The 15,770-nt window shown below is 39.9% G+C and overlaps 2 protein-coding genes and 1 pseudogene across 3 annotated transcripts; all 3 read right to left on the minus strand.

Annotated features, from left to right (window-relative positions):
- Positions 1 to 3,533: 3,533 nt before the first annotated feature.
- LOC109180389 (probable serine/threonine-protein kinase At1g54610) lies at positions 3,534 to 7,714 on the minus strand. Its single transcript, XM_019329917.1, has 9 exons — positions 7,120 to 7,714; positions 6,299 to 6,583; positions 5,836 to 6,153; positions 5,516 to 5,743; positions 5,325 to 5,422; positions 4,918 to 5,050; positions 4,351 to 4,821; positions 4,070 to 4,202; positions 3,534 to 3,988 (listed from the first exon to the last, which is right to left on the minus strand). The coding sequence occupies exons 1-9, from the start codon at positions 7,543 to 7,545 to the stop codon at positions 3,978 to 3,980; spliced, it is 2,103 nt and encodes a 700-aa protein (XP_019185462.1). The 5' UTR covers positions 7,546 to 7,714; the 3' UTR covers positions 3,534 to 3,977.
- An 859-nt stretch (positions 7,715 to 8,573) lies between these two features.
- Positions 8,574 to 11,556, minus strand: LOC109180392 (probable WRKY transcription factor 4). 2 transcript variants are annotated; one of them, XM_019329922.1, is made up of 5 exons: positions 11,025 to 11,556; positions 9,804 to 10,394; positions 9,694 to 9,767; positions 9,422 to 9,565; positions 8,574 to 9,043 (listed from the first exon to the last, which is right to left on the minus strand). In XM_019329922.1, exons 1-5 carry the CDS (start codon positions 11,427 to 11,429, stop codon positions 8,860 to 8,862), a joined length of 1,398 nt encoding a protein of 465 aa, XP_019185467.1. In that variant the 5' UTR covers positions 11,430 to 11,556; the 3' UTR covers positions 8,574 to 8,859. The 2 variants fall into 2 exon arrangements, with proteins under 2 accessions (XP_019185467.1, XP_019185466.1); XM_019329921.1 differs by having other exon boundaries at positions 9,694 to 10,394; positions 11,025 to 11,554.
- Positions 11,557 to 12,608: 1,052 nt separating this feature from the next.
- LOC109180267 lies at positions 12,609 to 15,158 on the minus strand (annotated as a pseudogene).
- Positions 15,159 to 15,770: the final 612 nt, after the last annotated feature.

The raw sequence follows: 15,770 nt of genomic DNA on the forward strand, positions 1-15,770 counted from the left end.
GCGTCAACACCGGAGGCACCTTGGGCGGTGGCACCCTTATGTCTACCCACACCAAGTGGTAGCCGTGTTACCCCACCCAGTCCTGTGCTCTCTGAAAGTGAGCCCATACCTCTAGCGAGGGATCCCCCTCAGTTAGCAATTACACAGACTGCTCCGGTAAGGCCTCGCAAAAGGCGTGCACAACCACAGGGTCGTGATCATGTTATGCGCCTTAGTCACATGACTAAAGGCACGACTGAGCCCTTTCATGCCTTGACGGCTGTTGCTGACCCAACTTGCTATTCACAAGCAGTGGGCCACCCGCACTGGCGCGAAGCCATGGACCAAGAGTTCAACGCTCTATTACATAATCAAACCTGGCGTCTGGTCCCTCCGGAGCCACATATGAATATCATCGGGTGTAAATGGGTATTCCGGACGAAGCGCACTGCAGATGGGTCAGTTGAACGGTATAAGGCTAGGTTGGTAGCTAAAGGGTTCAATCAGGTAGCAGGAGAAGATTTCTTTGATACATTCAGCCCAGTAGTTAAGCCCACCACAGTACGACTCTTGTTTTCTCTAGCCGTAACCAAACAGTGGACTCTCCGGCAACTAGACGTTCACAATGCTTTCCTCAACGGGCATTTAGCAGAGACTGTTTACATGAAACAACCACCGGGGTATGAGGATCCATCAACACCCGGGCACGTGTGTCATTTACAGCGGTCATTGTATGGACTCAAACAGGCTCCACGGGCCTGGTTTAAGCGGCTTCACGATTTCTTACTGTCTGCGGGTTTTCAAGCGTCAAAGACGGATGTGTCCTTATTTTATTACACTGCAGGTGTCTCACGTGTATACCTACTAGTCTACGTCGATGATATTATTATGATGGGCAACGACAGTACACTAGTAGACACTATCCTCCAGCGGCTTGCTTCTACGTTCAAGATTCGAGACCTAGGCTCACTGGGTTTCTTCTTGGGTATCGAGACAGTATCTTCCTCCACTGGCGTGTTTCTGTCTCAACGGCGTTATATGACTGATCTGCTGGGGCGTTCGGGCATGGCGGACTGTAAACCGCTTTCTACCCCGGCTGCGGTCACAAAGGCTGCTTCACCATCCGAACAACCTTTTGACAATCCTACTCAGTATCGGCGCATTGTGGGGGCTTTGCAATACTTAACTATTACAAGGCCGGACTTGAGTTTCGCAGTCAACCGTCTTTGTCAGTACATGCATTCACCTACGGATGAGCATTGGGGCTTGGTAAAACGAGTCATGCGGTATGTGAAAGGGACTCTGAGTTATGGTTTACGGATATCGGCGTCTGCGTCATCTGACATCCACGCTTATTCGGACTCCGACTGGGCTGGGTGTCCTGTGGATAGGAAAAGCACGAGTGGGTTTGTGGTCTACTTGGGTGACAACTTAATCTCCTGGCTCTCGAAGAAGCAGCGCACTGTGGCTAGGTCATCCACTGAGGCTGAGTACAAGGCCCTGGCAGATGTCTCGGCAGAAGTTACTTGGATTGTTTCATTGTTGCGAGAGCTTGGGTTACACTCAGGGAAGCCTGCAACGCTATGGTGTGACAACCTTGGGGCCACCTATCTGTGTGCCAACCCGGTTTTTCACGCTCGTACCAAACACGTTGAAATCGACTATCATTTTGTTCGTGACAAAGTGGCTTCCGGTGATTTTCTAGTTAATTACGTTTCTACGACAGACCAGCTTGCGGATATCTTCACGAAGCCGTTACCAGCACCGCGGTTCGCAGCTATGCGTGACAAGCTCAATGTTGTAGCCCTCCAACCTTGTGCTTGAGGGGGTGTGTTAGCATAAGGAATTATTATTATTATTATTCATTTCTATTGTATTGTTTTAATATTATGTGGCTTAGGTAGATTGACTCAGTTTAGCTATCTATTAGGATTAGTTACACTGAGATATATCTTGTAATCCTGTTGTCACGTTTCAGTTAACGAAAACCTTTTCCAATCAGGCATGCATATATATAATCCAGCACTCGAGTCGGGCTACCAACAAGTACCTAACTTGGAATCAATCATTATACCGTGTACCAAGACGCACATAGTAATGTGTGCCTTGCGCCTCCCAAAACGATGTCGTTTTGTTAATTTTAGGTATAAAATTCTGTACATTCTATTATATAATTCTGTACATTCGAAGCATGGAAATTTTCAATTATAAAATTCTATGTTTCCAGGTATAAAATTATGTGTTTTCAGGTATAAAATTATGTACATTCTATTATATAATTCTGTACATTTGAAACATGAATTTTTTTTTAAAGAGTTAAGAGTTTATGTGTATTATGTTAAGAGTTTATGTATATTATGTATTATGTTAGATTATGTGTATTATCCTTTCAAAAAAGATTATGTGTATTCAGTTATAAAATTCTGTGTATTATATTATACAATTATGTACATTTGAAACATGATTTTTTTAAAGGAATTAACAGCAGACACGCGAAAAGGTACAAAACGACGTCGTTTTGGGCAGAGAGCAAAATGCATTGTGCGCCCTGGTGCACGGTATAATTTTCCACCTGGAACCACCTCAAGAAGTCCAACGGGTAGAATCATTTACTACGGGGTCATTTACTACCGCTCATTCAAGACAGGGTTTAAGAAAAATAAAGTGCTCAGCTCCTCATTATGATGTAACCGTTACTTATTGTTAGGAGACAAGTATAAGTAGGGGATTCTTTGCTGAGCAGCGATACATTCTAATTCTTGTACTAAAACACTTAGGTAATACAACTTGTACTCATCGATTATATTCTCCGGTAACATATTTACTGTGGACACTATATATGTTTTTTCTTTACAAATTGTTCTTTTTTTCACTGGAGGTGGAGCATGACTGTTTGGAGAGCAGCCCCATTATATTGAATTTGAACATTTATTTAGTTGAGAAAATGATTTTTAAGAAATTAGGAGCGTTGGTGTTAATGGTTGCAGTCCAACAAGTCCAAGTTAGGCAAGTAGGCCTATACTAGGAGGGTACAATGAACAATTTCCACCATAGATAAATGATACTAATAATCTAGAGGGGAAGTGATACCAAGTTAGGCAAGTAGGCCTATATTTAGAGGGTACAATGAACAATTTCCACCACAGATAGATGAGACTAGAGAGGAAGTGTTACAATATATAATGACTAGAGAGAATTCGCTTTAACAATAAATTAAACTTGATTCAGATACAATTAACTGTTTATAAATTTTCTTTTGATATATAGCTAAAAATCTCATACAATGTTATTGAAAGAAATATTTACACATAAGAATCCATTTGTTGATGGTATTATTTACTCCGATCCCCTTGACATATGTGATAGGGTCATTAGCCCCATGATAAAATAACGCTATAGTTCTTGTTATATTAGCAAGGCAGTCTATTTCTAAGTCTGGTTATTCGGAGTGGTTTTACAATCTTCCTTCTATCATTTGTAATGTTCTGTCTTTAGACTTGAATTAATTTGAAGTACTTTTCTCAAAAAGAACTTAATTAGAATATATATGGATAGAAGTGAAAGGAAAAAGGTGATGAGATTGATATCATACTGCTCTGATCTGAACTATATACATACAGCACAATAATGATATGATACATTGTATGTATTGATGCATGTATATATACATCACATCGCCCTGCCAAATTTTCACTTCATTCTTTTAACATAAAAGAAAGACACTTCATCTCATCTGCATTCTATGGATCATAGCTCGAATCATGCATGCAGCTTGACTGGAACTTTAATCTGATCTCTTGTCTGTTTCTTTGTTTCAAATTAAGGTGACAAAAACCCTTAAACAGCATTAACATCAACTTAACGTTGTATATATGCTGTCTGTTATATTTGCTTGATCTGATGAGCTTTAATTTCTCCCCAAAGAAATGGAGGGTTCGTAGTTCGTACGCTCTGATTTCCATGCATGCAGTCCTCCTTCCTTCTTAGTTCATTCCAAGTTAGAAATTCTCTGCAGAAAAGTACAAAATGCAGAAGTTTAGGTAGGGTGGAATTTTTGTAATTTTACGGTTATCTAACTAACTTTACCTACCTCGGGAGAATCGGGATCTCCGAGCAGCTTGTCGGGTTTTGCTGTCCTGTCTTGCATTATCACATAATCTGTTTGTTTGATGGAATAATGGTCCTATTAGCCCAGTCCTTCCATGCTGATCTTCATTATCCTCCTGTATGTAGATTCATTGAGTTTGTCTCATATATGGATTAGGAATATGAGTTTGTTAGATCTCTGTAAATATATTTGATTGTATTCTAAGGGTTGTGTCACCATTATTATTATTATTTCTTGTTCTTGTTAATCTCAACATTAATTACCTGCAGTGATGATTTTCGGGACTGAAAAATCTCGGATGAGTCGAAGGACTGCATTCGTCCGGCTTTCAATCGTTGTTTGCGGCTGGCGCGTTTCTCGGCGACGTTGTCTGGGCTTCTGTCTGACGAATCAAACGATACTCGCTTGGATTGCGGCGCGGAATAATAAGGATCTGCTGTTCCGATGATGTTATTCGGTTTTTGGTTTTTGTTAGTATGCGTTGTTCTTGAGGAAAAAGAAGAAGAATCTGCAGGCTTTTGGGTTTTCGTCGTCCTCGCCGCCGCCGTTTCTGGAGGGGCGGAGCAAACGGTGTCGGCCAGAGATAACTCCGTCGGCGCCGCAGAAACATCGGACCTCGTATCATCGTACGATGGCTTTGTTGACGACACCCTTGACGCGGTGGCTACTTTAGGACCACTACCGCCGCCGCCGTTGTTGTTTCGTCGCGAAAAGTGAACACTCACCTCCACCTCCTACGGACGACGGTGAGTGAGTGACTGAGTGCGATACGCATATACATACAATAAATACATTGAGAGAGAAAGAGAGAAGAGAGAAGAGAGAGAAACCTCGTGGGGAACAACTTTGCTGAAGCTGCTGGATTCTTGCAGAACTTTCCGACCTTTTCTCGGATTCTTGGAAGAAGCCGCCGGCGCTGCCACCGCCGCCGCCGATCCTCTCGCCGCCGTAATTGCCTTCTTCCTGTAAACGCAGCCACTACCCATAATCAGAACAAATAAACTCCAAATTTGAATTCATCAGTCACTAGTCACTGATGAAAATTATGAAATTTTCTACTACCTGATCTTTAACTTGTTCCGACCACTTTTGATATTCGAAAAAACTTTTGTTGCTATTTACGACCACTTTTTTACTTTATCACTTCAGGTGGTCGAAAATTCCATAATTTTCAGTTGAGTTATGAACAATTTATGACATATAGAACACATTATAATAATCAACCTAATAGCATCACCTTCTTTCTTCATCCCGGAGTTTCGCATCCATCTCCTTGTTCGGCGGGTACTTCTCCAAGCTCGATGGATCACAAGCATAAGGCGGCGAATTGAAATACTGAAACATCAAAACATTAAAAAAAACAAAAAAATTCAGTTATATTATGGCAATTCAAACAATATAAATCTCCAAAAACTCGACCATATATACCTGGGAATGGAGAGCAGATGAAGCTGTTCCTCGTTTATAAGGTTCCACAGAAAGAAGCGTCTCCAAAAGATCCACGGCGGCTTTGGGTAATTCTCTGCATCTTTCCCGGAGCATACTCTCATAAGGATGTTGCGGTTTGAATACAGTTGCTAGCGGAAGTTTGGATTTTTTCCAGTAATCCTCCGGCGGGGAACCGCAAAGCTTAAAGATTTTGTGCAGTTGCTCCACCTGCGATAGAAACAGGAAAATCTGTTCAGAAAACACCAAAAAATTAAACACCAAGATATATAAAACATAGGAAAATCTGTTCTGCTGACAACCTCGGTTCTTCCTTTAAGGAAAGGTCTGCCGGAGAAGAGTTCGGCGAAAACGCAGCCGGCGCTCCACAGATCAACCGTCTCGCCGTAATTGGTGGAGCCCAGAAGCAGCTCAGGTGGTCGGTACCAGAGGGTGACCACGCGGCTGGTCAAAGGTTGCTTGTTCCTCGCGCTCACGAAGTTGGCGAGTCCGAAATCTGCGATCTTGAGAACTCCCTCGTTGCTTACGAGAATGTTGGAGACTTTAATGTCGCGATGTATCACCCCTGTCGTATGGCAGTGCTCCAGCCCCGACAGCAGCTGCTTCATGTAGCATTTTATCTGCTCCAAAAAGATTGGATTTTTATATATGAGACAAACTCAACAATCTCTACCTTGGCGAATATGCATTCTTAATCCATATATGAGACAAATTCAACAGAAATAAACACTCAATGGAAACAATGTTGAGATGTTATGAGCAGACCTGGGATTCAGTGAAGGAGATTTCAGGACAAGACAGCAGTCCGGCAAGATCATGTTCCATGTATTCAAAAACGAGGTAAATGCTGCATGATAATCGGGAAGTAATTATGCCCAGCAGCTTCATGATATTCGGATGATCAAGCCTGCGGAGAATTGTGATTTCTCGTGCCATGAATCTCACACTCTCCGGATGGAAGTTGTCGAATCGAACCTTTTTCAGGGCCACCATTTTGCCACTTTCATTGTCTCGTGCTCGGTATACTGTGCTATATGTACCTTGTCCAATCTATACAATTTCAACCACATATAAAAAAAAAATTAATAGTCATTATCCCAGAATGTACATTAAGCCATTAATGAATTTCACCTTATGATGTGATACAATCACAAGACTTAGGTGGTGTGCAAGACTTTTCAATCAGAGATAGTCTTGTCTATGTTTGGCCAGATCATCAAAGATTTGAAAGAAGTTTAAGGATCCCTACTTTCAATTTGTAAAATGAATCAAGTTTTCAGTAGCTTAGCTAAGAAGTTGTTTCTGTGTAGACTATAAGGAATGACTTATCATTCCATTTGAACTTTGTTGTAAACGTTCCTAAATATGATTAATGAATTTACTTTAAAAAAAAAAAACGAGTGATAATAATCACAAGACGCTGGTAAATTAACCTCAATTCAAATCAAGAGCTTGGTCCCTTGAATTGAGTCATTACTCAAGATTCAAGAGTATACGTTAGGTAAATTTCGACTAATTTGGTTGAGATTGTTCGGTATTATTGAATCATTTGAAAGTAAACATTATTATATGATAATGATGATTACCTTATCTAATCTCTGAAACATGTCAGCTCTAAGGGGAAGCCAACCGTCAATGGCGTCTCCGGCGACGGAAGAGAGCCAGGCGGGCCAGCCGGCAGTGACAGACTCGCCTGCCGGTAACCTCCCAACGTAGTTAAAGCTAAACGAAGCGTCGTTATTTTTGGAGTTCTCCTTCTTCAACACCGTCAAATTCCCGGACTGTCGGCGGGCGGCGGAGGAGGAAGAAAATCCGGTGGGTTCCGCCTGTTTGTCCTTCTCAGGCTCCTCCTTGGAGACTACGAGCCCGCCGGATTTGCCCTTATCCAAACCCGACAACTGAGACGAGGAAGACGACCGTGATCTATTTCCGCCGCCGCCATTCCGGCCGGAGAAAGAATCGCGACGGGGGAGGATGTCGGAGCGTGCCTGCTTGGAGCTGACGCACCCCATCACGACGATCCCCCAAAACCCATAAAACGCAAAGGGTTATCGGATTTTGGGAGATCGATCGATCGGAGCCGGGAATGGGGCTTCGGGTTATGGGAGTTCTTCCCCAACCGACATTACCCACTCATCGGGTCTGCGTTAAAGTATCCCATTGGACAAGAAATGAGAGAACCAAAACGCAGAACACCGGAAATTTGTTATGGAAAAACTACGACGAAACACTGCCCCTGTTGTTCGGAGGGTCAAAGGTTTCTCTCTCTCTCTCACCCTCATTGGTCAGCACCCGACAAATGCGGGGACATCAACATCGACTTCTCCGAAACCACTGGAACTAATCTCATCTTCTCCCCGTCCTTTTGTCTTTTTGCTGTCGTATTTTTGCCAGGGAAAATAATATTAAAAAAATTATTAAAAGCTCCTAGAAGTCGTTATTATTCCCTTTTCTTTTTCTTTTTCTTTTTGGCGGTAATTTTATTTATCTTTATCTATATTAATTATTAATTATTAATATTACTTAATATTACAAAAAAATCTTAGTTTAAATTTAAACATTAATATTTGTTAGTAAGGGGATAGTTATGCTGTGGAAACGTGTTCACCATGCAAGATCCATAATTTCTATATTGTAAATTTATATTTTTTTTTAAAATATAAATTCATGATTTTGTTTTTCATTTGTTGTTAACGGGATAAATCCATAATTTCTAAGCTGTAGATTTATAATTTCTATACCGTAGATTCATAATTTATGTATTATAGATTCATAATTTCTATAATGTAGATTCATAATTTCTGTACTATAAATTCATAATATCTGTAACAACAAATGAAAAACAAAATTATGAATCTACGTTTTCAAAAAAAAAATATTATAAATCTACAGTATAGAAATTATGGATCTATGGTGAACACGTTTCCACAGCATAATTTGCGTTATTAAAGGGGTGTTTGGTTGGGAGGAAGGAAAAGAATTGCAATTCGGTGGAAAAGAATAAGATATGAATAATGAAAAACTATACATTAGCCATACGTACAAGATAGAAGCTTTTCAAATATACATTCATATGCTAATAGTTTAAAGCTTACAGATGATCAGTGATTACTGTTCATATTGGCAGAAAGGAACAAAGGCAAAAGTGTACAAGTTAAAGGGAACATTTTACAAATCTGATCTGTCTAAAGAGGAATTCTTCTGTACAAAAAGAAGAGAAAAAGTGAAGTTCACAAGAGATGTAATAAAGCAAGTGCTTTTGCCTCTACTGAGATACTGTATGGGATTCTCTTCTGCAATTTGCTCTTTCAGATCTCTGTTCCCAGCTACGCGGCTACCAACTTTTGAATGCTGCTCTTATTAGTTACGCTATGATTGTTGTTTGGTGCGTTTGGGGTATCGTGATTATGTTTGCCTTCGTATGTGGTTATAACCGCTTTTGGATCTGCTGAAGCCCTTTCGACGTGTTTTCGGACATTGCATCCTTTGTATGTACACCGATAGTAACTCCTGCAGTTTCAGTTTGAAAGCACAGAAAACGGTTCATCGTTCATGCGTTTTAGGCTAGAACTTTATAGTTTGATGCTTGTATCACTTCTGTTGAGATTAACAAGAACAATAAACAATAACAATGGCAGAAAAGTAAAGAAGACAAGATTTACGTGGTTCGACAATGTGTCTACAGGTCTATCCTCTTCACTCCTATTCCAGATATGAGACAAACTTATATTCATAATCTCTATATGAGACAAACTCAACTTCCACGTGAAATGGCATTGAGAAAATGCTGTTATGCCATGGAAGTCAACCACAAAACGATTTGGATGTGGGAGCCGAGTATAAAGTAACGAGTAAGCGGAATATCAGCACATAAAAGACGAGAAATACCTTGGATTAGCATTCCCCTTCACCACTTTTTGTCCATACTTCCGCCACTTGTAACCATCGTCCAAAAGGTCAACTTCGCTTCTTGTCTGCACAATGATTTTGGGTTCCATGACGGTCTTGTGAGATGAGCCAGCCTCTGAAATCCTGCACTCCGTATTAAGTAAAATCAGATACATATTTGGGGGACGTTTCTTTTTGGCCCGTAATTCTGTGACCAAGAAAGCGGTAAGACAGATGGAGAAAAGAACGAAACATATCAAAGGCATATATACCGTCTCTCTGCATTTGGTTCCCCGTCATCCTTTTCATCTAATACTGTTGCGGTTTCCTCCATTTCATTGCGTTTAGATGCGACCGAAAGTTGTTCAGACCGCAGTTTGGTGGATACAGTCTCTGGTTGAGAACATACCACCTTATTTGACCTGTTCGTTTCAGTCCAGCTACGAGAACCACTTTGAGGCTTTTCTCGGGAGTTGTCCTCCCTAGACTCTCGATCACAGTCATCTAGCTTTCGCTTGTTGGACTTGGGAATTTCATGGTTATGCTTGCCCTTATACGTGATCTCAATTATGTGCCCATCTGGGGATCGCTCAACCTTCTTTCTCACAGCACAGTTCAGGTGAGTACATCTATAGTAGCTTCGGGGACATTCACTTCCCTTAACCAGCTTCTGCCCGTATTTCCTCCAATTATACCCATCACTAGCAGGCTTCTCAATAGCACCAGAACTAACTTTGCCGTCTACTTGAGACAGCTCCGACGTCTCAACCTTCAAGCTCTCTGGGTCCAACGCCACATTAGCCGCTTCACCTTGCACCCCCTGGTTTGGCATAGAAGACGAAGTTTGGTGCCCCGCACCTTCCACAGACGAAGAATGCTGATATTCCGCTTGCATTTGTTTGTAAGAATGGTTAAACGCCGCCTGAGCCGTAACATGAGCTAGGGCCTGCTGGTGGGACATTCCAAAAGGGCTCTGCTTGAAATTCAAAGACACAACAAACCACAAAATGCCAGTGAATCAACACTTGGACACTCGGATCATAGCATGTTTAGCAACCCGAAAATATTATATGTACTCCCATTCTATACTCCCAACTTTTACTCCCACACTTAAAATATTGATGTAGACACTTTTACGGGGGCCACGTGAAGAAAATGACCAATCAGAACCCGCCACATTAAATTTAAGAGAGTAAGATTTGGGAGTACATGTAGTAGAACTCTTAGCAACCCATAAATCCAACCAGAACCCAGATTTTGTTCACCAGTGAGTAAATACTAAGTGCTTGTTCATCCAAGCTCTTTCAAGGCTTATCTAGTTATCTATCCCCAAAAGTATATGCAGAATGATATGTTAATGGGAAAAACACCAACCAAATTGGTCGGGTTATTAACTTGATAATCACAAGATTACAAATTCGACTTCCGGAGAATAAATCATATGTTAAAAGAACACAAAATTTCAGTGAATTTTGAATATTTAAGTGAATTGCCTGGCAATTAAGATGAAGAAGCAGCAAAAGCACAAAATCGCAGACCTAATAAACCAAGAACAAAGCTTTTAGTGGTAACCTAATGAAATTGAAAGAATTGAGTGAATTACCTGAAGTGGGGAAAGAAACCCCGGCGAATTGAGCAGCCCGGAAGGACTGAACCGCGGCGAGACCATGAACAACGGCGACTGAGCCACCAGCAAGCTCATCGGCTGTTTCTGCTTATACCCGGAAAGCTTCTCGGAACCCGGACCCGAATCCCCGACTTTGAGGGGGTTATCGGGCAGAAGAGTTGGGTTTGCGAGTGGGGAAGCCATGGCTCCGGCGAGTAACTGAGAGAAAGAGCAGGCATCGGAGTCGGAGAAGAAGCTGGACATGAGAGTCATGGGTCCGGGGCTGAAACCGGGTATGGACCCGAGTGCGAAAAGGGTGTCGAAGGGGGCTCGGGGCGGGATTGTAATCGTCGGACGCGGCGGCCCCGAAACCGCAGAAACTCCCTCTCTGCTTTCCCCCATTCCGATGATTCCTTCTTCTGGGAAATTCTTGTGCTTTTTGCGGCGGATACCTCTTTTTGGTTTTGGTTTTGGTTGCTTTCGTCCTTATCCTCGTTTTCTTCACTGTTCTTGTATTTGTCTCTTTTCATGGGACCTTTCTTTCATTCATACAACAAATCTTAAATGCCAACTTGCCATTTCCTCAATCAAGTGGGTCATTTAGTAACTGACAAAGACTTTAAGTTTGACTTTCAATGATATTTTTTTTTGGAACAGGAAATAGTACTCAAACTTTTACTAATACAAGTCTTCAGTACAAGAGGGAAGAGAAGTTAATCAACATAAAGGTGACCGGGCAGTTTTAGTTAAAGCATAGAAAAGCTTGTTCGCTGATCTACAGAGAAATTAGATAGATATTAATTTAAAATGTCGTCAAAAATTTTAACACTCACTAATCACACATCATGCATAAGAGTAATTCGGTAAATTACTGTTAAAAAGATTGACAACAGTTTGCAATAACTTTTAATGATTACTTAGAGCATCCTTAATAGTAGTAAATTTTTTGTGATTTTTGTCAGGTCACATGTACAAGTAAGAGAGAGAAGGGGGAGAAAAAAAAAAAAAAAAACCAACAGTGAACGGAGAGTGTTTCATTTGACTTTTGATTGGGACTCACCAAGATTATTGATTTGCATGAGAAAAATTCAATGAAAAGTCATGCTCTCCATTTGTCAAAAATCAATGCATGATTTTTTTTACAAAAACCAACAAACAATCTTAAATGGAGATGCTCTTGTCTATTATTTTGTAACTTATTGGTTTGAATTAATTAGCTATAGATAATCCAAATTGATTTCCTTTTATCGGTTAGCCGGTTAAAGTTACTATACAAGCCTCACTCACGGTACCGCTTTCAACTAATAAAAATTAGTATTTATTATGGGACATTGTATTGTTGATGCAAGAAATATCAAATGCCAACTTGATCATATGAAATAGACAACTCAATAATTGGAATAAAAACACTATTTGGTTTCAAAAAGTAATTCTAATAGCGAATCAAAATAGTAAATTTGTTTCGATTATTTTCGGTACTCATACATAATTAACTTGACAAAAAAAAAAACACTAAATCAAAACATTCCTATTAAATTAGCTTGACAAAAATGCACGAGATCAAAACACCCAAATCAGCCATGGCACAAGTTGAAAAGCTTTATTAACTTAATTCAATGAATTTTGAATGTAAATTCAATTTAAAGTTGACAACTTTGTTCCAAAACTATAATTTATCATACCCGTTTTATTGACTCAGTTTCATTAGCAGCTCGCTTACAAATTGCCCTATGGTTAATTTTCGGTTTATTTGTATTTCTTCAATCAAGTCTTCTTAATAGGTATTGAACCTCAACTTCCTTTGTCAATGGCATGACCCAATCCCCATACAGATTAGCAGCAAAGATTGGATTTATTTTGTACTTTGGATCATTCTTGCTCTCCTCTTCCATGTCAATGGTAATCTCTTGACAGTGCTCTCTAACCTTCATCTCTACTCTCTTCTTTACCAGTTCTTCAACTTCTGGGCAGGTCAGCAATTGCATAAGCCTATTCCTGTCCTGAAGAGAGAGTTACCATTTTCAGAAAACCATGAACACAACTTTTTTTTCGAGTGACGAGGGACCCACAACCACTACTCGAGGGTGTGCACTGGGTAAACTCTGTTTTTTGACTCTAGTCAGCAAATGACCACAAACCAATCTAGGTTGCCCATAGCTGACCGGTTCAAACCAAGAACTTGTAACATTGTGGTTACTAAGTCAACAGTCTGACCAACTTGGCTGGAGTTGCCCCAAGGCAGATTAATCTTGAAAAGATATAAGAGACACAAAGATCTTAGGAAAAGGACATACTTTTGCTCTGATTGCAGCCTTATAGAGGTCCGGTGAAGCTTGAAATTTGGCTTCTGCAACGAATTTGCCATAATGAATTCTCTTCGAGAGGACCTGCATATAGGTTTAGCAGAAACCGTGGAATGGTCAAAACACGAACGCTAAGCACAATCTGTCAATAATCTCAGTTTTCAGCTCATTTAGATCAGCCATACACATCTTAAGCACGTACCTGCAGGCAAAGACTGTCACAAACAGCAGCGGATCCACAATTACCATCGTCGCCTTCTTCCACTAACCTTGGAAGAAGCTTTCTGAAATACACGTCCCATATTTTGGCATTGATATTGACCGAAGCAGCATTTGGGTGTAGAACCTGCACAGATACTATATCGTAATTATGAACAGATACTGTATTGTAATAGAGTCAATAGTATTCAAAAAAATTAAGTCGTAACTGATAGAAAGGCCAAAGGCCATCGGGGATATAGACAACGAACTAATGATAACGTGAATTGTTTAACTTCCCGAACACATCTATGTTTACCTGTGGGTGTTGAAGGGGTGGCAATAGTGGTTCGGGCAATTCAAGCGGGAAGAAAGGATGCTCATCGGGGTCCGAATACCTTCCAACCTAGGCATTTCAAGAATCAGAGAATTATATATACATATAACTAAGTATGGAGTATCGGGCTTGATTTATACAAAGAAATGAGCTAAAAAAAAAAATACTTTGGCATGAAGCTTTTCGGTTTCTTTAATATGTACTCCACCAAAGAGCCACGGAAACCATCCATCACAAAAGCATCAGGGTCATATGTATCCGGGTTGTAACGATACTGAGCTCTCTCCACAAGGCCGGATATAATGCTATCCTCTAATCGAACTAAAGATATTCTTACACCCTCTAGTGTGTAATTCCCTGTCTCGTCTACTCTGCTCTTCGTTCCCGTTCTGAAAGCAATCAAAAGAAAAAGTGGTTTAAGCGAATTCGAAGCCCAAGTTCGATCATGTGTCCTTGCCTACAATCTACGAAACCAACTAAATTGCCCGTGCGGGCAAAAACCTATGATTCTTGACTTGGTTAAGGTGAAATTCTGGAAGACAAACATTCATACCCAATTGAAGCATGTGCTCCATCTCAACTAAAAGCCTAATCTTTTGCATGACTCTGATACCAAATTGAAGGCATGTGCTTCATCTCAACTAAATGTCTAAGCTGATAGTTGGATTGCACTTTAATGATTATATGCTCAACATACCCCTCCACATAATACCAAGATAGAGATTCATACAATTGTCTGCTACATGCTAAGAAAGAACTTGAAAGCTTAATCTGTTCTGACACTAAAACCTTGCTGATCTGAGCACAATTTATAAACTCTATATATTATGCACAGTAAATTGCATGTTTCTGATGCTTTGCAGAAGAAAACCCAAACTCAAAGTCACAAGAAATCGAAGAATTTCCTTAAATTCTGACACATTGAGAAGCGGACAACAAATGGAAACATTTCTTAACAGCAAACAAATCTCAAACAAACGAAACCCAAAGAGAAAAAAGACAAAACCCCTTTCACTTTGCCTACAATCTATCGTTAAACCAAGAATCTGGAAATCAAGAAACGATTTTTAGAAAACTTACCGCCAATTTTGAAGCGGTTGAGGTGAGGGAATGCTGTGCATAGCCCTGCAGCTTGAAATGAGAAATCGAAAGGTGCAATCTTGACGGCAGCTCCGGTGGGCTAAAAGCTTACTGGGAATTCTGGAGATATTTCTATGGGTTGGAATGGCGGCAGAGGTGATGCTCAACAGCTTTGCCTCCATTCTTAGTAGAAACTAGAAAATAGAACACAGAGCCTGGAACCCAGTGCAAACAAATTGTTATATTCATAGATTACTATATATGATCATTTTTTTTAAATATTAATTTATTTCTATACCTATAATTTGAACAATATTTTTGAGTTATTACATTTCTTTTTCAACGCTTATTATCATGTATATCAACATAATTGTATTATTTGTAACAGTTTCTAGAGTATCATCATGTATATCAACATGATTGTTTTATTTGTAACGATTTTTAAAGTATTATCATGTATATCAACATGATCGTGTTGAATATTATTTGTAACGGTTTCTAAATGCATATGGTATAAATGTATAATAAATAATTAATTAATTATGTCAGAATATATGTGAGTATAAATGTATATGACACCCGTATCAATCAGTATGGTAGATTTTTTTTCACTTTATATAATATCATATAAGTGCTTTACTTAATTGGGATTAGGTCATTACTAATTAGGATTTACCGTATCATATTGAATTAATTGTGTTATCTAATGAAACGGCAAATGATGATCCACACAGCTGTGTGGACTATGTTAGAATAGTGAAATTTTTTGAATAAGATAATGTATTTTATGAGTTAGAATAATATACATTATGAGTTATAAAAATG

This window comes from Ipomoea nil, unplaced genomic scaffold, assembly GCF_001879475.1.
Source record: "Ipomoea nil cultivar Tokyo-kokei standard unplaced genomic scaffold, Asagao_1.1 scaffold1026, whole genome shotgun sequence".
In the NCBI taxonomy this organism is placed as follows: Eukaryota; Viridiplantae; Streptophyta; class Magnoliopsida; order Solanales; family Convolvulaceae; genus Ipomoea; species Ipomoea nil.

What these genes read in the sequence shown, in the direction of transcription:
- LOC109180392 (XM_019329921.1), bottom strand. Translation starts at nt 11,429, where the DNA reads ATGGGGGAAAGCAGAGAGGGAGTTTCTGCGGTTTCGGGGCCGCCGCGT. An exon ending in GAACCAAATGCAGAGAGACG is followed by an intron (nt 9,566 to 9,693) that starts GTATATATGCCT and finishes TACGGAGTGCAG; the next exon opens with GATTTCAGAGGCTGGCTCAT. An exon ending in AAGGGGAATGCTAATCCAAG is followed by an intron (nt 9,044 to 9,421) that starts GTATTTCTCGTC and finishes CTGAAACTGCAG; the next exon opens with GAGTTACTATCGGTGTACAT.
- LOC109180389 (XM_019329917.1), bottom strand. Translation starts at nt 7,545, where the DNA reads ATGGGGTGCGTCAGCTCCAAGCAGGCACGCTCCGACATCCTCCCCCGT. An exon ending in TCCTTAAAGGAAGAACCGAG is followed by an intron (nt 5,744 to 5,835) that starts GTTGTCAGCAGA and finishes TTTCTATCGCAG; the next exon opens with GTGGAGCAACTGCACAAAAT. An exon ending in CATCTGCTCTCCATTCCCAG is followed by an intron (nt 5,423 to 5,515) that starts GTATATATGGTC and finishes TTGATGTTTCAG; the next exon opens with TATTTCAATTCGCCGCCTTA.